The sequence below is a fragment of the Arachis ipaensis genome, chromosome B5 (assembly GCF_059453495.1).
Source record: "Arachis ipaensis isolate K30076 ecotype BB chromosome B5, ASM5945349v1, whole genome shotgun sequence".
NCBI lineage: Eukaryota > Viridiplantae > Streptophyta > Magnoliopsida > Fabales > Fabaceae > Arachis > Arachis ipaensis.
In genome coordinates, this window is record NC_142440.1 from 28,146,092 (window position 1) to 28,168,410 (window position 22,319).

The following is a 22,319-nucleotide window of genomic DNA, read 5'->3' on the forward strand; positions in this document are numbered from 1 at the left end:
GTCAAATGCAAAAAACAATTGTTGCATTATCAAATGGAGATGTTTCTAGTGGGCATGGTTTAAATCAAGAAACAACATTGAAAAGGATAGGTGATACTCGATAGGGCTCACATTATGGTACAATACTTAGCTTGATTTCTATTTTTTCTTTCACGGTAGAAGTTCTTGAAGTCATTGAGGAAGATGAAAATAATCCTGAATAAAGAGCTGATGCATGTCAATTATTGAATCATATTCAATCTTTTGAATTTGTATTCAATTACATTTGATGAAAAGTATATTAGGAGTTACTAATGAGTTGTCTTAAACTCTACAAAGAAGTGATCAAGATATTTAAATGCTATGACATTAGTTAAAGTGCCCAAGCAACAATTGCAAAGTATAAGAGACGATGGTTAGTCCTCTTTGCTCAATGAAGTTTCACTGTTTTGTGATAGTCACAATATTCTTGTTCCAAATATGAATGACATATTTGTAACACAAGGAAGATCAAGGCACAAAATCCAAAAAGTCTCAAACTTGCATCATTTTCAAGTTGAATTATTTTGTCAAGTAGTTGATATACAACTTCAAGAGCTTAACAATAGTTTTACAGAGGTAAATACCGAGCTACTTCTTTGTATAGTTTGTTTGAATCCAAGTGACTCGTTTTTTGTATTTGATAAGAAGAAGTTACTTCATTTAGCTGAATTTTATCCACATGAATTCTCTTCTACTCAACTTTTGGCACTTGATAGTCAACTTGAGAATTTTATATTAGATATGTGTCTTGATGATCAATTCTCAAATATAAATGAAATCTGCGGACTATCTCAAAAGTTAGTTGAGACAAAAAAGCATATTATTTATCTATTGGCGTTTCTTCTGTTGAAATTAGTTTTGATTCTACCTGTGGCAACGACATCAATTGAGAGAACATTTTTTGCTATGAATATCATAAAGAGTCGACTTCGTAATCGAATGTGAGATGAGTGGTTGAATGATTGTTTAGTTACATATATAGAAAGAAAGACATTCAATCAAGTTGATAATGAAACAATTATTCAACATTTTCAAAATATGAAAACAAGAAGAGAAGTACCTTCAAGATTTGAAGCAAAGAAAGCTAGCGGCTAATGTAATTTTTATTTTTTTTTTGTATTCGAATAATTAATGTGTACTTTTATATTTTTAAATTTAAATTAATATATCTTTTGATAGTAATGTGTATTATTTTTGCCCCCCAACATAAATTTTTTGGGTCCGTCACTGACGACGAAGGAAGATCATGGCTTTGGTTTTATCCTTTTGTGATGCATTATTTTCAGCTTTAATAATATCTCCAAGATCTATTGAATCAAGATGGATTTCAGTATCTAATATCCATGATAAATAGTTGTTTTCATATATATCACAACCATTAAATTCAAGATGAGAGAGTTTCGACATAATAAAAATTTGTTACTTGAGTATTTCTAAAATTTGACTAGAGTCTCATGCTGATAACGTGTTGTGAAATAAATAAACAAGGAAGATATAATATAAAATAAAGAAGTATAAATAGAAAAGTGGAGTATTGATATTCAATATAATTATCTCACTATAATATAAGTAATTTATATATTTACTAGTATATTGCAATTTAAAAATCCACGGAGAGAAATAGAGAAAAAGAGAATTTTATGTTATTGCAGTGTGTAAAGAGAGAGAGAGAGAGGAAAAAGTATTTATTATTATGTGTAACCCTTTTGTCTCAGTACATATTTTTATAGACGTACAAAGTTTATGTTTTAAACTTCATTAAATTTGCTTCATCCTAAGAATTTGTTTCTTTCAACATAAAAAAAATGAACTACCCATAAATGAACATCCATCATTTTTATCCATCCTCATCACAACAAAATCAATCTAATACTATTGGTTAATTAATCCATCATTACATTTATGTTGATATGCTGCAAATATTTTCACCAGGAACAGTGGAACACCATCTTTATGACATAATGAGTTTTGTATTTTGACTCAGTCTTTACTTTTTGAAAAAACTTTTTGCATTTTGACTACGAGTGTTTTTGAAAATGTTAAAAAAATTAAATTTTTTTAATAATTATTTATTAGTATATTCATTTTTTAGTATAATTGATTATGTAACCATTAATTTTTATTTAAATATTTTAGTTGAAAAATGGTTATATAATATTTTTTTATATCTGGAATGTGTAAAAAAATTGTTTCAAAATGATATAATTATAGAAAAGGAATAAAATCATCATTTTATATTATTTAATATTATTATTTAATAAATACATAGATAATATTATATAATATTTAGTTTAATAAATCAATCAAATAGCTGAGTGGTCTAACCTAACTGAATATGTTTTTTTAGAATTTAGATCTTCAAAATTTTGAATTTTTATTTTAAAGAGTAAAGATCTCTCACCTTTAAATAGTTTCTTTCTCATATTTTCTCTTGATCCTATTTATAAAATAAATAATAAGACATCACATTTTATTCTTTAAAATAAAATTCAAAATTTAAAGAATCTAAATCCATTCTTTTGATATGTGTTTTTAATTTTTTATGCTTAAGATACAATGTTTAAGGTACAATGTTTAATATTACATGATAATTGCCCTATATTTGAATTCTTTATAATTTGTTAAAGATCATTGTGTCCTTTAATTGCTAAAATGATACAGAATTAGTCAACAACAACCATAATCTTAGTTGATTACGTAATAGGTCATTTCAGCTGCTTACAGTACTATCATACAATAAGTATAAAATACTATATAAACAATTATATGGCTACACATAAGTTTTTATAGTTATTTATATTACTTTTAGTGTAAAATAGTTGTCATGTATAGTTAAAATTCATTATTTCTTGAATTTTTTATTTAAATTAAAAATATATAATATTTATCGATTTAAATAAACGTGTAAGTATTTACTAAATTATATTTTGAGTCACATATTGGATGCAGTGAAAAAAATCACAATATAAACGTATCTTGGATGCACTTCCCCCGTGCTGTAATACGACACGTGTCAGTCATATCTCGGATGCACCCGAGATATGAACAAGACAATATCTCGGATACAGTGCATCCGAGATATGGCTTTAATTAGCCTTAATCCACTGCATCCGAGATACGGTCTAGTGTGCATGACAATTTTTATTTATAAATGTTACAATATTTTCTATAAAAAAAACATATATTCACATGGATAAACAAGTCAAGTTATACATTTGGATGCACTAAAAAAGAGTCATACATGTGATGGAGGTCTATAAACATAAGTAATAAGCAAAATACATATAGTAATAATGGTAACTAACGCCATCCAGCGGCAGGATCCAAGTGGTGTCCAGTCCCACATCCACGAGGACGGGACACCCTAGATGCAACTTTCGTATACTTGGAAGCAAGTGGGAACTTGACGACGTCGTAACCTGCTGGACTGAAGCACGGAAACCTATGGTATATCCACGATACAAGAAGCGGCATGCAACCCGCAATGCACGTCACGTCATGGGATGCCGCTGTGCACAACGAGTGGTAGGTATAGCAGAGAAGTGCAGACTCCATGATAACTGGCTGCATCGATCGAAATCCTCTAACAGTGGCAGCCATCTCAACGGCACAAGTGTAGCCGACTTGTCCGTGAACAGAAACCCCCAATAAGCATCATCGGGTAGCATCGGACATACTGCCGAAGAGTCTCTGGGGCTGCCCCATCAGGGATATATGCCACTCGGTCCCTGAGCCATGTCATCCTGATCCCAAACACTTACTTCCCTTCCTCCTGCGGTGGTGGCAGCCTGGCGCCCAATAAATCCTCAGCCCGCTCCCATGTTGGGTGCCCATGCCACCGCTGAAAGTCTCTGGTACAACTCCAACAGGCTCTCCAGTAGTGCGTAGTCCAGTGTGGTAGGCAACATCCTCGAGCGTAATGCTGGCCTCACCCCACGGAAGGTGGAACGTATGGGTCTCCGGCCTCCACCGCTCGATAAATGCAGAGATCAAGCACTTATCAAACATAAAATCCCTCAACTCAACTGCATGCCTGATGCACCACTATTTCGTGGTACATTTTAGGCTGAATTGAGTGGATTTTATCCATTATTCTCACACTTATTCATAGAATTCGCATGTTTTACATTTTTCTTCCCAATTCTGTATTATGATTGAAAACATGCTTCTTTGGCCTTAAAATTGCTAATTTTAATTCTCTCTTATTACCATTCGATGCCGTAATATGTTTGTTAAGTATTTTTAGGGTTTATAGGGCGGGAATGGCTTAGAGGATGGAAAGGAAGCATGCAAAAGTGGAAGGAACACAAGAAGTTGAAGTTTTGAGAAGCTGACAGCAACGCGCACGCGTACGCGTGACTGGTGAAGCAGACAAGCGACGCATACACGTGGATGACGCGTACGCGTGACCAGGGATTTGTTTAGCGATGCGTACGCGTGGCTGACGCGTACGCGTGACGAGCGTCACGTGCTATAGATATCAGAATTCGCTGGGGCGATTTCTGGGCTGCTTTGGACCCAGTTTCAGGCCCGAAAATACTGATTAGAGGCTGCATAGTGGAGCTGGATGGGGGAATCAATCATTCACACATTCATTTATACAATTTTAGGTTTAGATGTAGTTTTCTAGAGAGAGAGGCTCTCTCCTCTCTCTAGGTTTTTGGGTTTCTACTCCAATTTCTTATTATATTTAGATTCAATTTCTGTTTTCATTTACAATTCCTTACAATTTATTGTTCTAGCACCTTTGTTCTTCAATTCTACTTGTTATTTTCTTCACTTTGGTATCCTTATGTTTATGCACTCTTGCTACTCTTAATCTTCGTAATGCAATTCATATTTTTATGTTATTAATGCTTTCTTTAATTTGTGTTATTGATCTCTTGCAATTGTTAGTCTTAGATTTTACATTCTCTTATTACTTTTCTCTGCTTTTATTTTGTGCCTACCAAGTGTTTGATAAAATGTTTGGTTGGATTTTAAATTAACTTTTTGTATTCTTAGCTTAGATTTTGTAAATTGGAGACTCTTGAATGGTCAAAGTCTCTTATTGGTTGGTGATTGAAAATTGCTAGTTGGTTTGAGCTTCACTAACTTCTAGTCTTTGATTAGGACTTGTGAACTCAAGTTGAATTACTCACTTGACTTACCTTCAATTGTTAGAGGTTAACTATGTGAGAGCAAAAGGCAATTACCATCACAAAGTGACTATGATAATGGAAAAGGAATTCCAATTATCAATCCTTGCTAGGACTTTTCTTAATTGTTAGTTTAATTCCTTGTTGTTTACATTTCTTGTCTCTTATTTCAATACCCCAAAAATACTTTTCTATAACCAATAATAAACTATACTTCCCTGCAATTTCTTGAGAGACGACCCGAGATTTGAATACTTCGGTAATTTTATTGGATTTGTATTTGTGACAAACAATTTAAACATTGATAGAGGAAAATTTGTTGGTTTAGAACTATACTTGCAACGCGATAATTTTTGTAAAAATCTTTACCGACATTTTTCCTCCGTCAATGCCCAAATCCAGCCTCCCTTATATAGGGAAGCAGGATGGGTGACGGCGAGAGACTTAGTGTCACACGGCGTGGCAAAAGTAACCGTGGTTGCTGCAATTTCCAAAATAGATAACTAACGCATATTGGTTACATCTAAACCATTAATTGTCCCTAAACAGTACTACAACTTATAATGCACCTACCTATGCGTTTACATTAAATGTAACATATATATATAAATTTTTAAGTCACTAAAGACTAACACCCTAAACGCATTACAAGATAATTATATAAATCTACTAATCTTAAACCTATTAAACACGGATTTTTTTTATTTAAATAAAAAATATAACATTTACCGATTTAAATTTACGTTTAAATATTTAAATAAAAAAGAAATTCATTAAATACTAACCTCAAAGTCCAACGCTCCAGCTACGTGTCAAGTATCATTCAGTCTATTAATGTCTCCCACGCGGACATATGCTCGGGGGCCATAGCTCGTGAAGAAATTCGCTTTCACACGTACGGAATATCAAAAGTTTGAAAAATTTCACTCTAATCCACGCATTTCTCGGATGCTATAGGTTTATATACGTTCCAGACCTTGTCTTGAATGCAGTACCCCAAATCACTAAAAATGTGCATATCTCGGGTGCAGTGGGTTAAGGCTAATTAAAGCCATATCTCGGATACACTGTATCCGAGATCTCGTCTTGTTCATATCTCGGGTGTATCCGAGATATGACTTGCACGTGCCGTATCACAGCACGGGAGCAGTGCATTCGAGATACGTTTGTATTGTGGTTTTTCTTACTGCATTCGAGATATGACTCAAAATGTATTTTAGTAAATACTTACACGTTTATTTAAATCGGTAAATATTATATATTTTTAATTTAAATAAAAAAATCCTTATTTCTTATTTATATAACATTTTTCTAACGCATTTTGAATTGTTATTCTCACGCAAATAATGAAATGCCTTTAAAAACCACAATGGCAATATCTTCAATTTCACCAAGTAATAATTTCGTTTGCTTCCCATAATACACATCTTTCATTTGATGGAATTTATCCTCTTCGAAAAGGAAGAATTTTCTGTCTCTTCTATATATCACCTTTCATTTGAAAATTGAGAGACAATATCAAAGAATTGTCAAAGGGCAAATTTGCTTGTGTTTGTGGCAAAGATGCAATTTTGGTTAGAAATTAAGAGAGGGACAAAACAACAGTGGTGAACACTTTTTTCTGGGACTGTAATTATATAAGAAGGTACACAACACATTACACAACAAAAGTGGAGTTAATGGGAGAAGAAAAGAACTAGGAAGAAGAAGAAGAATAACAAGAAACATTTAAAGCTTAGCCGTTGTTTCTAGTCTATCTGTGAACATTGGGATTCTGAGTCCCAATTTCACATTCATATAAACCATTCTGTTCAAAAGGTTCAATGGTTTTTGCTTTGCCTTTTGAGATAGCTTCAGTGCTACATAAAGTTCAGATCTTTCACCGTACTTTGCCTTCTTTACAGGTTAGTTTCCTTAATTGGCCTTAAACTCGAGTGGGTTTCTCGTTGTTTTTGGGTTTGAGCTTGCGGGGTATTATAAAAAATTGAGCTTGCATCTTGTGGTGTCTTAACAAAAATTAAGGTCTTGTGGCTTTCTTTTCTTTTTCTTTCTTTGTTTGGACCAAAAATTTGGCTGTGGCTAAATTGCCTTGTGGCTGGAAGTGTTTGTTAGCTTAGTTGAGTCATGGTTCTTAAAAGGACTAATTGAATTTGTTTAGTGATCATGGTCTAGAACATCATAAGAGTTTTCTTCTTCCACTGAATTTGTTTAGTGATATTCTCAGCTGAACTTGTGGGTTATACATGATCAATTAATATGCGAGATACTGAGAAAAAGTTAAATAAGAGAGGATTTAGAAAATCTAGTCACTCAAGGAAACATACTGATTCAAAGCTTGATTTATCACCGAGATTCGAAACAAGTAGTACAAAAGGCCAAGGGAAGAAGCAGAAATTGAAATCGAAACCTCACAAACTCGTTGTTTGCACAGCCACATCAAGGGGCACAGCTACTGATTCTTCTTCCATCAAGGGGTCAATCAAAGATGCTTCAAGTGAAAAATTGATTGTTGGACAAAATATGCATTACAATGATGGGAAATCTTTGCAGATGCTCTCTTCGACAAAGCAACCGGGGGAGAAAATTTCTTTTGGTCCTATTGTCGACGGGAACGATGCTGATGGGGAAGTGAATATTCAAAAAGTTAAGAGAAGGAGAAGGAGGAAAAGGCGAAGGGATAATGTGGATCTTGATGATGCTTTGCGCCTGCAGAGGAGAACAAGGTATCTGTTAATCAAAATGAAGGTAGAGCAGAACCTTATAGATGCATACTCTGGAGAAGGCTGGAAAGGTCAAAGGTACTAATTTTTTATTTTCTTTAAGCTGTCTATTTTTCTTATTGTCATTGTAGAGAATCTGTGAAGGCATTGTTAATCTGTTATTACTATAAGTTATGTATCATTTCTTGACTAGGATATTTTAAGATGGCTTTTAGATTATTGGACTTTCGCTCTTGTTCTTAGTCTCCAGGGTGTGTTAATTAAGCTTGATAGTAAAAGGCACAAATATGAAGCAAGGATAAACATCTACATTCATAGATTTTGTAGGGAACTTAGAAAATAAGGTGTAATCCATATACGACGACAGCAAAAACCAAGTCTTGTTCCACTTGGTGGAGTTGACTTCGCAGAGCAAACAACTTCATGGTGGTCTATCATGAAATGTAACAAAATGATTTGAAATTGATTTTCTTTTAAAAACTTGTGTTTAAAGATTCAGTTTCCTTGTCTTTAAGGAATGCATTCTCTGCTGAATAATTATCTTGCAGAATTCTATGTATGCTGTTTAAACTTTTGAAGTTACAATTCAATATGGTCATATAAGAATAATGAGGCGCCCCTTGTTTCAAAGAGGGGGGGGGCGGGTTATTCACATTTCATTTGATGGTCAAAGGCGAATTGAAAGCTAAGCAGTGGTAATAAATCACTTAATGAAAGTAGATTCTCTTTCCATTCATTTGAAAACGTCTATGATCTCTTCCCAAACCAAACATGAATCTTTCAATTCATTTGGCTCTCACACTCAATTACTTATAGGACAATTCTTCCTATCTTTTTTAATGAGCCTATCCTCTCCTCTAAAATTCATTAATCCCTTTAGATGAATACTAGTTCCATACTTCCATGGATAAATAACATATAGTTTTGAACATTGCATTGATAAATTACTTTGTGGCTGATCTTGTTCTTTTTTTTTTTTTTTGTGGAAATTCTTTTCACAGTCGAGAAAAGATTAGACCGGAGAAGGAACTACAAAGAGCAAAGAAGCAGATTTTAAAATGTAAACTTGGCATTCGCGATGTCATTTGCCAGTTGGATGCTCTTAGTTCTGTGGGCAGGATTGAAGATTCCGTCATTGCTCCAGATGGATCTGTATATCATGAACATGTGAGCAAGTTGATTAAAGCTTCTCTTGATAGTGATCTTTATACTCTGATGGCTCATTCAATCATGCTTTGGACCAAACATGTTCTGTATGTTCATTTTTCTCTTTTCCCTTCACGTAGATATTCTGTGCAAAATGCAAGTTGCCTGAAGCATTCCCCGATAATGACATTATACTCTGCGACGGCACATGCAATCGTGCTTTTCACCAAAGATGTCTTGACCCACCGTTGGACACTGAAAATAGTGAGTTCCCTTCCATGCATGTCAACTTGTTCTATAGCCTTTTCAGGTGCCGATGACTGTTCATTACCAAATTGCTTATTTACACTGCACAGTTCCTCCTGGAGACCAATGCTGGTTTTGCAAGTTTTGTGAATGTAAGATGGAAATACTCGAGGCAACGAATGCTCATCTTGGGACCGACTTCTCCTTGGACAGTACATGGCAGGTATTTTACACTAATAATTTCTTGCACCATTTTTTCAGATTTTCAATTGTCTCTAGATAATTGATACATTATCACTACTGACAGATGTAACATTCTTTCTTGAATTAAGGATGTATTCAAGGAAGAAGCTACTGTACCAGATGATTGTGCCGCTTTATTAAATCCGGAAGAAGAATGGCCGTCAGATGATCCAGAAGATGATGATTATAACCCGGACAGGAGAGAAAACACTCACAACATCAATGCAGAAGGCACTGATGAAAGTCCATCTGATTCAAGCAGCTCTATCAGTCTTTCGTCCTTAAACGATGAATATTCTCCTGTAGACAAAGCCATGAGCCTTGAATATCTTTCTGTTAATAGTTGCGTTGATTCTGATGGATACGGGGAAATAGTATGCAGCCGCAGGCAGCGTAAAGCAGTTGACTACAGGAAACTTTATGATGTGAGTATATATAAGTTCTTATCCAGCATAAGAATATACTAATGTTTTCGGAGCAAAGTTGACAACTTAGCTTCGGTCGATTGCTCAAAGCATCAAGGCTTTTTGTTAACTTATTGGATTTCTGTTTATGAATTGGAATATTGATTGTATTAGATTGTCATCATGTCATGTAGATGATGTATTTGATTATGTTTTGTGTGTGGAATCGCATCCAAAGAGTTGAGTTAGTTATTTCCTTCTCTGGCTATATTTCAATGATGATTAAGATCATGCAAAATGAAAATCATTTGAGTTCATATATCTATGTAGGAAATGTTTAAGGATGCTCCTCCATGTGAACAAATGAGTGAAGATGAAGACTGGGGTCCTGGCAAAAGGAAGCGGAGAGAAAAGGAATCTGATGCTGCTAATACACTTATGACGCTGCACGAAAGCGATAATAAATTTCCGAATAATGAGAACAACGATACAGTGAGAGAGGGCGCGCACACACATGTAAAAAGATCTTGCTTCAGAATTCCACATCATGCAGTTGAGGTATTACTTAACACACAACAATTCCAGCTTAGTTCAAGTATAGAGTTATATAGTCACTAATCTGTGCCTAGTTTTTAATGAAATGTGCCAGAAGCTTCGCCAAGTTTTCGCAGACAATGAACTTCCTCCGAGATCCGTGAAGGAACACATTTCAAAAGAGTTGGGAATTGATGCTGCAAAGGTTGTTCCTTACAGGCTCTTGCTGTATCTTCACTATCTTGTTTCTATTTTATTCTGAATTTTATATGCAAACTGCATTAGCTTCACACACTTATTGCATTGTTTTTCTTTACTAACGCATTATAAAATGCAGGTTAGCAAGTGGTTTAAAAATGCTCGTTATTTAGCTCTTAAAACCAGGAAGGTTAGTGATAGTGTTTGGATTTTCACTTTCGCTGCATGTATGTATATATATGGAAGGATGCAACAATGACACTTTGGTTTGAATAGTTGTCTGAGAGTAAGAAGTAGGACAAATTGTGATTGATGAATTTTTCTAGAGGCACTGATAAATTTGCAGCGAAGTGTAAACTAGGATGTTGTCAAACCTTGAATTGTTCTTGGAACATCAAGCTTGTGAAGACTTAAGGATTTAGTATCATGTTATGCTATTGGATACTAGTTTGAATTTGTAATAACTCTAACATGAGTGAGTTTTGTTCAGCATCAAGTCGAAGGAGGAGAGCTGCCTTTGAGTTTGTTGTGCAAGACCTCGAAGGGTTCCAGTTTACAAATTGTGGACAAAGATGAGATTTTGCAGAAATCAAAGGCCTCTAAAATTGCGATGGTTCATTCACCGAATAATGGTAACGGTATTACCGATAGACAGAAAGTGAAGTCATCTTCTGGCAGTATTTGGAAAAAAAGGCAACCGGAAATATCTCCTGCTAAGACAGCAGAAAATGGCAACAAGGTACTTACCTATTATCACAAATCTCACATTCTGTATGCATTTTGGTGCTTTGGAAGTAACTTTCTGCACAAACAAGCTCTGGCAAAGCAAAAAACTGAGTGTATAATGAGATGAAAGTAAAGATTTCGTTGAAAATCAAATCCGAAATTCTATCTAATCCATGTAGTATGTTAAAAGTAAGATCAAATTCAATCCAAATTTTTGCAGTTCTAATCGTTTTAATGGTTTTAATTGAATTGGATTGGATTGGATTACCCCTTACAAGCATAGATGCCTTGATGATGTTGGCTTGAAGAAGGACCATAATTCGCAAGTTTTCACATTATCTTTTCAGGACTTGGAAGAAGGGAGTGATGATGTTGGCTTGAAGAAGCTGTTACAAGAAAAGAAAAGAAAGATGGAATTTGTGTTTGGAGGAGACTCTAAGGCAGCAGAGTTGGAATTTGAAAGACTTAGCAAATTGAAGGCTAAACTAGATAGCATGAAGGTTAAATTAATTGAAGTTCAAAACCATAGAGCAAAGGGTGCAAAGGAACCATGTGTTATATATGTGCCCACAGCTCAGCTAAGGGAAAAAGGTTGAATAATTAGTAGATTTTTTAGTACCATTTTATTTTATTTTATTTTTTTAACAGAAGGTTATATAATATATACAATGTTTTTTGTTGTATAATGAAAGTGAAGCAAACCTAAAAGGTGAGCCACTAGGAGTAGTTTAGATTCAAGCTTCATTGTCATAATGTACCCCAAAGAAAATGAAAGAAGTGAGGCAAACCTGTTGAAGTTGGATTTGCTTATACATATTGATAATTAACATTAGCAATTGCTCATTGTAAGAACCCTCTCTCTCTGGTATTTGGAGACTCTTTATTTTCCTGTATCTCAGAATCTAAAAGATAACATTCTTTTTAACAATCTAGATCTGCAAACAGATCCGGAAGCGGGTTAGCATTGGTTTGAGAGGCTGCATCCAAAGTTTATGACTCACGCAATAATTACTTATAGTTGTGTAAGCAGCTTTTTAGTTGGGAGGAAAACTCAGCTTGTATCACAGGTTGGATAATTCTTGTTATCTTTTGGATTTGAAGAACTAGTTCTTGTATCATAGCAAAGAAAATCCGTTTAGGTTTTTTTCAGGACTTTAGTGGATATGGCGAGTAAGGAATAATAACATCTTTAATTCTCATGAGACTTAGCCTTCGAAAAAAGTGATTTGTCTGGCTTTAGCTTCAGAAAAGGAGCTTAGGAGTGTTTATGAATTACCACGTATGTCCCTCCCTTCTATTCTAAGTGGTTTTTGGAATCCTCCATCTGTAGGTACTTTTAAGATTAATTGTGATACTAGTTTTCCTAGATCTGGTGATAGTATTGGTTTTGCTTGCATTATCAAAGATTGTAATGAGAGTTAGCAAAGAGGGTATTTGAGAATGATTGAGAGTAATAATATTCTTCAAGGGGAATTGTTTGCTATTTGGAGAGGTAATCTCTTAGTTTGGGATGTGGGTCAACGAGATGTTATTTGTAAGATGTCGTTTAATCTTGTTACTAATTATCAATATAGTTTTAGGTTTATTGATCCATTGGTGCTCAAAATAAGGGATATCATGCATTAAAATTGGCGTGTTGACTTTCATTTGATTATGAGATATGCAAATACGGTGGCAAAGATAGCAATGAGATTACAACTGTATCAAGTGCAACTTTCCTTGTTTAAGTAGTTTCTGAATTTTGAATTTTAAGGTCAAATTATATATAATTCTTTCTTTTTTTTTTTTTTTTGATCTAACACTATCGGAACCTGCAAAATGAATCCACAAGCACACACTTCACATTTTTGGAAATAGATCCTCAATTTTTTTAACACTTAAGGAAATAAAGTGTGATTTCTCACCATTAATTTTATAAGTAGGACAAAAAATAAAGATGAAAGAGAGAGCAATGAAGGGTTAGATTAAATAATTGAGACCATCCAGTTTTTTCTGCACTGGAGAGGATTAACTCCCCACATTTTTCATCATTAAAAATATGAAATAGAATAAACCAAGAAAAAACAAAATATAAATTTCCTTAATTTTTTAATTTTACAAAAATGAGAAAAAAAATAACCAGATATTAAAAGACAAACTCTTGAACTCTTTTCGCGGATAAAATTCGTGCAACTGAGTTTTTTTAAGGCAAAATTCGAATCCCTAACACTTGTTTAAACGGACCACGTGATCACTCGATTAATTCAAGTTGATTTCATTACAAGAATTTAATTAAAAATTTTAAATTTCAAACCATAATTTTAAAAATCGAACCAAATCGAACCAGTTGGTTCCACTGAGTTAATTAAAAACCAATTCTCCAGTTGATTTGGTTGACATAAGAAACCATCTAAGATCTAACAAAAAATCAATGAAAAAACCGTTGAATCAGCAGTTAACTGCTAAATCATGTGAGCCGGACCGATTTTTTTAAGATTTCTGGTTCAGAATAAAAGCGATGTCGTTTGAAGTTTTTTTTTTTTTTTTTTAAAAAAAAGAAGAAACAGTTTCTCTCAAAACAATCTCACCCTAAACGCACTCACCTCACTCTCTGAAACCATTTTCTTCCTCTCCCAGCTGTCTGCCAGCTGTGCTCTCCACCTACCCAGCTGCCGCATTCCCCTTCTCCGCCGTCGTCTCTTCACTTCGCCGGCACAAGCTCGTCCGTTTTCGCTTTCCTCGCTCTCGCCTTCGTTGCCGTCGCAATCGTCGCCTTCCAGCCACTTTGTAGACGTTGTCGTCGCTGTCTCCCTCCCGTCGACTCCTGCCTCTCAGAAGCCTTGCAATCGCCGACGTCGCCTCTCAGACTGCAATTCGAAAGGTTCAAATTGAGTATCAATTGAATTCAGCATAATTGGCAAAATCATGTTTGGTTTTTAATTGCAAAGCACATTTTGTACAAAAGGGTGCTACTTAAGTTTTAATACGATTCATTTAGAGTATGGTTTGTTTCTCTGTAGCAACTAGTGTTACAGAGATTTGATTATTGTTCAAGCACAAAGGGGAAGATAAAAGAGTGAACCTTGGTTCTAGTTCTATTTTGTTCCTTTGTGATGCATTGAGAATTGAGTTATTTAGGGGTTTGAATTGGTTTTGTTGTCATAGGTTATTATTCTCTTTTGGGCAAGTTTTGTGGATTGGTGATTCCTAGTTCGCTGACTTCCATTGATCATTGGTCGCCGGAGGTTAAGGTATGCTATTGTTGTAACTGCAACTGAAACATGAAGTTGGGTTTTAGACTTGTAGTTTCTTCTTTGAGGTTGTACTAATTTTTTAGGAGAACTGTTTAGAAGGTTTGAATGTTAAAATAGAAGTTGGTCAATCATTGGTAAATCTCTTTCCCTTGTACGATTTTCAGGGGCAGGGGATGGTTTGTTTTGCACATCTTGAAAAAAATGTTGTTTCTGAGATTGGTTCATATGCGGATGTGATTCTTGATGCTTGTTGCCAGAATATTGGAGAAGCTAATTATAATTTTTTTGTGTGTAAGTTTGTGTTTTCAATTGTTTGCTGATTACTTTAATTAGATCTTTTTTTATTCTGAATTTTTGTTGCTTATGTGATGAGTTTCTGGGTAAGTTTGTGTTTGTCATTTCTATGCGTTTTGATTTTTTTTTTTAATTATAAACTTTGATATTTGAATTTGGAGTAAATAGCTATTTCTAATCATCAAAGATTTGAATGCTAACAAAACTAATTATAAAAAAATTTAAATTGACATTGTACCCATGAAAAATATATATTGTTTGACAAAAATATCCAATCGTTAAATTTAGTGTTGACTCTTTTGACCAATTCCCAAGTGGCCAAATTGCCCCTTTTTATTATTATCTTCTCCGTCTCAACTCTTCAACTACTTTCCAGAATCAAATTCAAAACCAAAATAAAAAAATCCAGGATAAACAGCAGAGCAGGGTTGAGACTTCTCCCTTTTCACCCCTTCCCAGACCAAAATCTGTTCCAGAGAGCCAGCTCCCCCTTTTCTCTTCTCTCTCTATTACCTGCTATTGTTCTCTTTGGTGGCGTCATCGTTATTCGTGGCCGCGCGTCTCATCTTTCCGGTCCCAAGGTAAGACCGCCGTTGAGTGGTGGTGGCATAGCCACGATCAGAAGTTCGCGACGGAACCCACAAGATCCAAGATCTTCGCCCTTCCCCATTGCTGCTCCATCAAGGTAAATAGAACTTGTTTTTGTCTTCTTTGCTCCGCTTCTCCTTCACGATGGCGCTGTTGCTGGCCGTTCGTCGCGCGACAATGGTGTTCAAAGGGGTTCCATCGTTGGCTTCTTCAGCCGAGTCTATTTCGCGCCGCCCACAACCGCCTTTGTCCAGAGAGCTTGATTCTGCATCCAGGGAGGTTGGTACCAGATCCAGAAGCTTCGATCGTAAATCTGGAGTTTTTGTTTCTGAATGTTTTGAATGGATGTTGAGCAGTAGAAATTCTGAATTAGAAAATGTCTTGAGTTTATGGCGAGAAGGAGTAGATCTGGCAGGGACTAAGCTGGCGGCGACGATCTAGGGGAGTTGGAGATCACTGGAGGTGGTTGAGCCAGCTGAGGGTGGCGTGCGAGGGAGGATGAGGGAGGTGATTATGGTGAGTGAGGCCGCCTCTGTGACTGAGAGAATGAGGTTGAGCCAGCGAGAGTGGAGATTAAGAAGTTAAGCGGCTGAGAACGGTGAGTGAGGGAGGTGAAGGGGTTAAGACTATTATTAGGATTGTATGTTTGATTCAGTTATGTTAAAGAGAACTGTGATAGATATGTTTAAGAGGACTGTGATAGAGAAGATAATAAAAAAGGCAATTTGGGAATTGTACAAAAGAGTCAACACTAAATTTAACGATTGTGTTTCTCATTTGAATTTGAATCATGCGTTTGTATACTTTTAAGTTACTCTGTGATTAGACTTCTATTTCTTATCTTCTTTAAAGTTAATGGTTCTAGTTCCTATACTAATTGTTCTGATTTCATGTTACTTCCTCTTATGATTTTCTTCTTTTCTGTTATATCAGTTATTGTTTATGGAGCCAAAAAATGAGCAGCCAAATTCTTCAAAGAAAGCAAAGGATCTGAATATTGAGGGATACCCAGTTGGGGGTCTGTCCATTGGAGGCCATGAAACTTGCATCATGTTTCCCACTCTTAAAGTAGCTTTCGACATTGGTCGCTGCCCACCTCGCGCCGTTTCCCAAGACTTTCTGTTGATCTCCCATGCGCACATGGATCACATAGTTAGTCTTCTTTGTGCATAATGCATGCATGAGATCCTGTTTGGAATTTTGTTGCACATGTATCACATTGTAATAATATTATCAAACCAGTATATGAATAATTTTTTGTTTATTGTTTAACCTAATACTTTGAAGGGGAGCCAATGATGTAATTATCAGGTTAGGCTGCGTACATTACACGGTGCAACCCTTCCCCAAATCCTGCATTAATGGGGATGCTTGTGCAGCGAGCTGCCCTTTATGCTAATATTTTGCATTGGGGTTTTATCTAGCGAATGTATGGCTGAATTAATTTGTTGTTGAAATTCTGTCTTGTGACATACAAATGTTTAATCAGGGAGGACTACCGATGTATGTTGCCACACGTGGCCTGTACCGTATGAAGCCACCAACAATTATTGTACCAATTTCAGTAAAAGAGGACGTAGAGAAACTCTTTAAAGTCCATAGGAAAATGGACCATTCAGAGCTCAAGCACAACTTGATTGGGTTAGATGTAGGTAATGGTTAATTTCAATCAAACTTATGCAACTAAGATCCAAGGTTTTGAGTTATTCCAATCATGCGCGGTAGTTGCTAATACATGGCTTACATTTGCAGGAGAGGAGTTTTATTTGAGAAAAGATCTCAAAGTAAAAGCATTTCGGACTTACCATGTTATACCCAGCCAGGTACCCAACCAGCAATTGCTGCTCGAGTCATAAGCTATATATTCCTTGGTGCTATGGACTAGGGCATTGTTTGAAAAATGTAGCTTTAGGTTTTGGTGCTCTCTGAGAGTAGCTGTTTTGATAATGCTTTCTCATTGCAGTTTTATGTGCCATTGGCGATTCCGAGAGGCACTATAGCAGATGACTTTTGAAAGGCTTTATTATTTTGTAATCTCTTACTTGATCCTTTCGATATTTGAAGTCTTAAACCTGTTTATTTTTAAGTTAAAATCATCTATTTTGTAATTTAAGTCTTGAAAATAGCTTTAAAAATTATGTTTATCAAACTTCCATTTGTCACCATATTCACCAGATAAATTTTGAATGACCTTTAGCAACACCCTTTCTATGAAACCAAAAGCATTTTGATTGATGTAAGACAGATACTTAATATGCATTTAATCTAACTAATATGCACTCTTTTGGGGTAGGGTTATATACTGTACTATGTAAGGCAGAAACTTAAACCAGAATACATCGGTCTTTCCGGAAATGAAATCAAGAATTTGAAGTCTTCTGGTGTGGAGGTCAGTATTCATTATTCTACTGTCAACAATTTGAAACATGTACATTGTTGCAGTTTTAATGGTGCTCTATCTGTCCCAATTGTTTGGTATTTTTCCCGTATCTTTTGTTAATCTGTATTTGATAAGAAGAATGAAATGCACACAAAATGGAATGGTGATTGGTGGCCATGGCCACGGAGGAGGTTATAACTTGTAGCTGACTATTAACATAATGTTTGTATGGTTTATATTTGGTCGTAAACTTCAAAATGGTGAGCTACATATTACTTAGTGTTTATTCTTGCAGTACATTGGCAAATGAGTCGTTATTTGTTGTTCAGTATTTTTTATTCTCATAAGCACTGAACTTTCTGTAGCTTGTGTGGGCCATTGTGCGAGGAAGAAGAAGTGTTATGCAATGGGTGGGCTCAAATTTTAACAACCTACCAACTCATGGGTAGATTGGGTTGATGGCAAGTTTAATTGTTTAGGAGCAGTATAAAAGAAAATGAACTTGTGGGGAGAAACCAGATCCCCTTGAATACCAGTAACTATCTGTATTTGTTTTCCTAAGATTTTTCTACATTTCCTCAGTAAATCCATGTTATTGTTACTGAGATACACTGATACCAACAGTTTGCGATATGGTATAAATCATAGATACCATTTTCCATTCTTTGTTTGAGCCAGATTCTCTGAATTAATTTTTGTGCTTAAGAATATTGTTTATAATCCATGCATCATTTACATGGAAGTTTGGTGAAAAGTTCAAATGCACTCTATTTGTGGTAGAAGTTGTGGTGGATCATCTGTTATATCTTTTGGTTCACTTTGCATGCTAATCAAGCTTGGTACTTGGCAGATAACATACACTTTGACAGAACCTGAGATCGCATTCACGGGAGACACCATGTCAGATTTCATAGTTGATGAAGATAACACTGATGTTTTGCGGGCTAGAATTCTTGTCATAGAGGTGAATGGTATCTGTCCAACATGTTTAAACTTATAAATCATTGAATATGTTGTGTGCTAGGTTTCGTAATTCTTTATGGATTGGACTTAGACCCATGTAATGTGTGAGATTAAGATGGATATATATTTTTTTGAAAAATAGTATATAATACTTTTTTCTATTTGAAACAAAGAAAGTATGTGTTAGGTTAATGATAAATTTAGTAATCTTGCATAGAATGAAAGAAAAATAATATTTATTTAGAATGAATAAAAATAAATACAAGTATATGTTATTTGGAAAGAGTTTGTAAACTAGTTTTTCTATTCAACTAACGTTCTCTTTTTCTCTCTTTCTCTTTCTCTTTTTCTTTCTCTCTGGATGAAAAGGACTATGTTTGGATTCTTTTTGTTTGTCAGTTATTAACCGAAAAATCTGCTTTCCTAGTTGGAATGATGTTTTGTAAACTCATCTGTTGTTTGGAAAAAGTTTGAGAATTCGCTTCTCTCAAAAGTTAATAACAATGAACTGAAATTTTTATAAATGTGTAATATGAACTTTATATTTTTACAGTAATACCAATAGGAATCTTCGAATGTATCATCGGATGAAACAACTCGAGTGTAGTAAGTGTTACTTATAGAAGTTTAATGTTGAAACATTGTGGCCATGATTTAAGAGTGATGATGAGTGAGCAAATAAAAAATAATATATGATGTGTAGTTAGTGATGATAATTAGTGAGAGTTGGTGATTGTAATTAGTGAGGAAAATAAATATAAACGGAACCGTTTCTAAAAGCAGAAAATAGACACCTACAAAAAACCATGCTTATGTGACGAAGTTATAGAATAGCAATTGTGCGACAACATTAGTATTAGATTGTAGTTTTGCAACCTCAATGAACTAATTTTGGCTTTTCTCCTTTTCTCTTTTAGTGTACCTTCGTGAACAATTCAATCACTGTGGAGCATGCCAAAGATTATGGACACACGCATCTGTCCGAGGTATGCTATATACTGCAACAAAAAGCAGTCAATGCATCATGTAAATTTCAGTGGCAATTTATTTATTATAACTGTTGTTTTCCAGATAATTGGTTATGCAGAACGGTTTAAGAACAGAGCAATCCTCTTGATTCACTTTTCAGCACGTTACACCGTGGAGGTAAGATGCTCCCTTTAATCTTGAAAATAATATATTCAACCTCTCAAAGCCCTGATCTTTGTGATTGGGATCCTGGGAGAATGTTAGCTATATCTTTGTGATGCATATGCTATGCAGGAAATTGAAGAAGCTATAACTGGTTTGCCACCCCCTCTAGCTGGTCGAACTTTTGCACTTACCGAAGGTTTCTGACAAGTTGGGAGTTTGGTTCAATACACGAGTGACCAATGCGGCCACAAGATTGTTGTTTAGGCGTTAACTGCATTGGAATCTTAGCGGAAATTGCAACCTTTACTATGTATACCATTTTAACCCCAATTTCCGCATCACGCCACATCCACAACCACCATTGTAGGTGCAATTTAAAACCATCCAGCCGCTTTTTTAGCAAGTGGTCATAGGCAAACTGCACATTGTCATTGATGGAACATGTCGAGCAGTGAGCAAATTAGGCTGTGCAGGGAGCACAAATTTTTTAAAGGTACCCTCACACTACGACACAATATATGTATTTAGCATTTTGTTATAGATATTAAACCTAAAACACTGATTTTTATTGCAATTTTATCCTTTAAAAATTTTATTTTTTAATCTTATTAATTTTATCGCTAATGTTATAAAGGTTGGGTAATGGTGGTAGCAAAGACTAAAGGCTTGAGATGGGTTAAGAAGTTAAAAAGTTGAAGACGATAAAAAAAAAATAATTTGAAAAATATTTAATGAAGTCAATTCTAAAATTAACCATTCAGTACTTCGGTCAAATGAAGTTTATTTTTTATAGATACGGTTTATACCATGATCCAAAAATCATGGTCCAAATAAATATTCACCTCAACAAGAAATCCTGAAAAGGTATAATAGATACACGCAAATTGTGCTAGTTAACCACATGGGCTGATCTACCCGACTTATTTGAGGCATGGGTTTCATGAACCATACTCGACATGACTTGCATGGCAAATAAGATTTTGTTAACCCACTACCCCATATATTTGTCCTTAATTCATTTATTATTCTAATGTGGGATAACTCACTAGTTATTGGAGGAGAAGTTGCCCTCTAATGTAAATGATGAGAATTGAGAGTGGTGGCCAAGTAATCACCTACTATTAAATTCAAGTATTTCTTAATTACAATTCATTTAAATTTGTCTAAAGTTCTTGTTAATTTAAGTATCAAAGTCCTTTACAAGTATCCCCCAACAGTATTTAAGACAAGGATGTCAGACAGATTCATTATCTCGGCGAACAAGTCGAAACCTTCACCCAAAAGAGTCTGAACCTCATGTCTAGGCCCATATCACCTTGGTTTCATGTATTACTTCGAAATATTGGTGCCGTTGTCAGGTACTTGGAGTCTAATCTTTAACAAATGGCAGATGATCAGCAACAAGATAGACACACAACATTTGATTCAAGATCTAGAAGTGGAGATCATTACAATAATGACAGAATCCTCTCATTTCATCGAGATTCTAAGAGAAAAGAAAGATGACAACAGCATCCCTTAGGGGCAAGGTAAGCCCCAAAAAATCATGCACAATAACAAAGATTAACCACTCACAGCAACAAATATCATCTTGCCAGAAACAACAATTTACAATTACCAAGTACCTTTAAACCAACAATCTTTATGGAGACATTTTCAGAAATTTAGAAACATTCTTTATAAATAAAAGATCAACAATAAAGGAATCACTAGCATGCAACAAAGCCACGAAGAACAAAGCAGGAAAAAAATAATACTACAAGAAAAACGCCGGTTATCGTAAGACTAATCAAATAAATCTGCCGCTAAGTACCTTACTGTCGAATTTACGGTCGTCCTGTAGGTGACGGTATAAACGTCGCCAGAACCTCTTACCGGCAGATTTTTTCGTTCGACGCTAATTACTGACGGATTTTCCGTCCGTGTTTACAATGGATTGTCGAGCCTGGGTTGATGATTACCGTCAGATTAATCCGACAGTAAATCCATCGGCAGGATCTTTATTATTTATTCTTTTGGCACAGTTTAGCAATAACTAACCGTCAAAATGAAATTAAAACTCTTCTTAATGAAATCGTTATTAGAAATCTAAAATTAGCCGAAATCAACAAATTATTTTATTAAAAATAAATGGTATGAATACAATAAAATGTCACCGAAGTAGAATAATGTACCATAAACAAACAAAAATGCATATAACCCTAAGCAATTTCATAAATCCTATTAATTGTCGTTGTCGTTGGTGGCAGCGGCAGTGTCGTGGTCCCCCTGCTGAGGCGGCGGAGTAGGTGCTGCCGTCGGTGCCCTTCCAGCAGCATTGCTGGGTAACCAGTAGCGCCGCAGCCTCCATC

General features: G+C 35.2%; 2 protein-coding genes across 12 annotated transcripts; both read left to right on the forward strand.

The window, feature by feature from the left end:
- The first annotated feature begins 6,487 nt into the window (after positions 1–6,487).
- On the forward strand, positions 6,488–12,225 carry LOC107643516 (pathogenesis-related homeodomain protein). 7 transcript variants are annotated; one of them, XM_016347187.3, is made up of 11 exons: positions 6,488–7,063; positions 7,384–7,957; positions 8,881–9,046; positions 9,166–9,289; positions 9,382–9,494; positions 9,604–9,939; positions 10,249–10,476; positions 10,568–10,657; positions 10,790–10,840; positions 11,141–11,389; positions 11,724–12,225. In XM_016347187.3, exons 2-11 carry the CDS (start codon positions 7,416–7,418, stop codon positions 11,970–11,972), a joined length of 2,148 nt encoding a protein of 715 aa, XP_016202673.1. In that variant the 5' UTR covers positions 6,488–7,063; positions 7,384–7,415; the 3' UTR covers positions 11,973–12,225. The 7 variants fall into 7 exon arrangements, with proteins under 7 accessions (XP_016202673.1, XP_016202676.1, XP_088344117.1 ...); XM_016347190.3 differs by having other exon boundaries at positions 7,591–7,957; XM_088487990.1 differs by having other exon boundaries at positions 6,840–7,063; positions 7,710–7,957.
- Positions 12,226–13,935: 1,710 nt separating this feature from the next.
- LOC107643513 (tRNase Z TRZ1) lies at positions 13,936–20,571 on the forward strand. Of its 5 annotated transcripts, XM_088488087.1 has the most exons (11): positions 13,936–14,236; positions 14,521–14,606; positions 14,774–14,900; positions 16,425–16,643; positions 16,981–17,143; positions 17,244–17,314; positions 17,785–17,880; positions 18,722–18,835; positions 19,752–19,820; positions 19,906–19,980; positions 20,098–20,571. In XM_088488087.1, exons 3-11 carry the CDS (start codon positions 14,853–14,855, stop codon positions 20,170–20,172), a joined length of 930 nt encoding a protein of 309 aa, XP_088344213.1. In that variant the 5' UTR covers positions 13,936–14,236; positions 14,521–14,606; positions 14,774–14,852; the 3' UTR covers positions 20,173–20,571. The 5 variants fall into 5 exon arrangements, with proteins under 5 accessions (XP_088344213.1, XP_088344214.1, XP_088344215.1 ...); XM_088488088.1 differs by lacking the exon at positions 14,774–14,900 and having other exon boundaries at positions 13,959–14,236; XM_088488089.1 differs by lacking the exons at positions 14,521–14,606; positions 14,774–14,900 and having other exon boundaries at positions 14,097–14,236.
- The last annotated feature ends 1,748 nt before the right edge of the window (positions 20,572–22,319 follow it).

Bases quoted from the DNA above. Each gene is read 5' to 3' on its own strand.
- LOC107643516 (XM_016347187.3), top strand. From the start codon at position 7,416: ATGCGAGATACTGAGAAAAAGTTAAATAAGAGAGGATTTAGAAAATCT. The intron at 9,047-9,165 runs GTGAGCAAGTTG...CCCTTCACGTAG, and splicing joins GATCTGTATATCATGAACAT to ATATTCTGTGCAAAATGCAA. The intron at 11,390-11,723 runs GTACTTACCTAT...TTATCTTTTCAG, and splicing joins CAGCAGAAAATGGCAACAAG to GACTTGGAAGAAGGGAGTGA.
- LOC107643513 (XM_016347180.3), top strand. From the start codon at position 15,636: ATGGCGCTGTTGCTGGCCGTTCGTCGCGCGACAATGGTGTTCAAAGGG. The intron at 16,644-16,980 runs GTTAGTCTTCTT...ATGTTTAATCAG, and splicing joins ATGCGCACATGGATCACATA to GGAGGACTACCGATGTATGT. The intron at 17,315-17,784 runs GTACCCAACCAG...CTTTTGGGGTAG, and splicing joins ACCATGTTATACCCAGCCAG to GGTTATATACTGTACTATGT.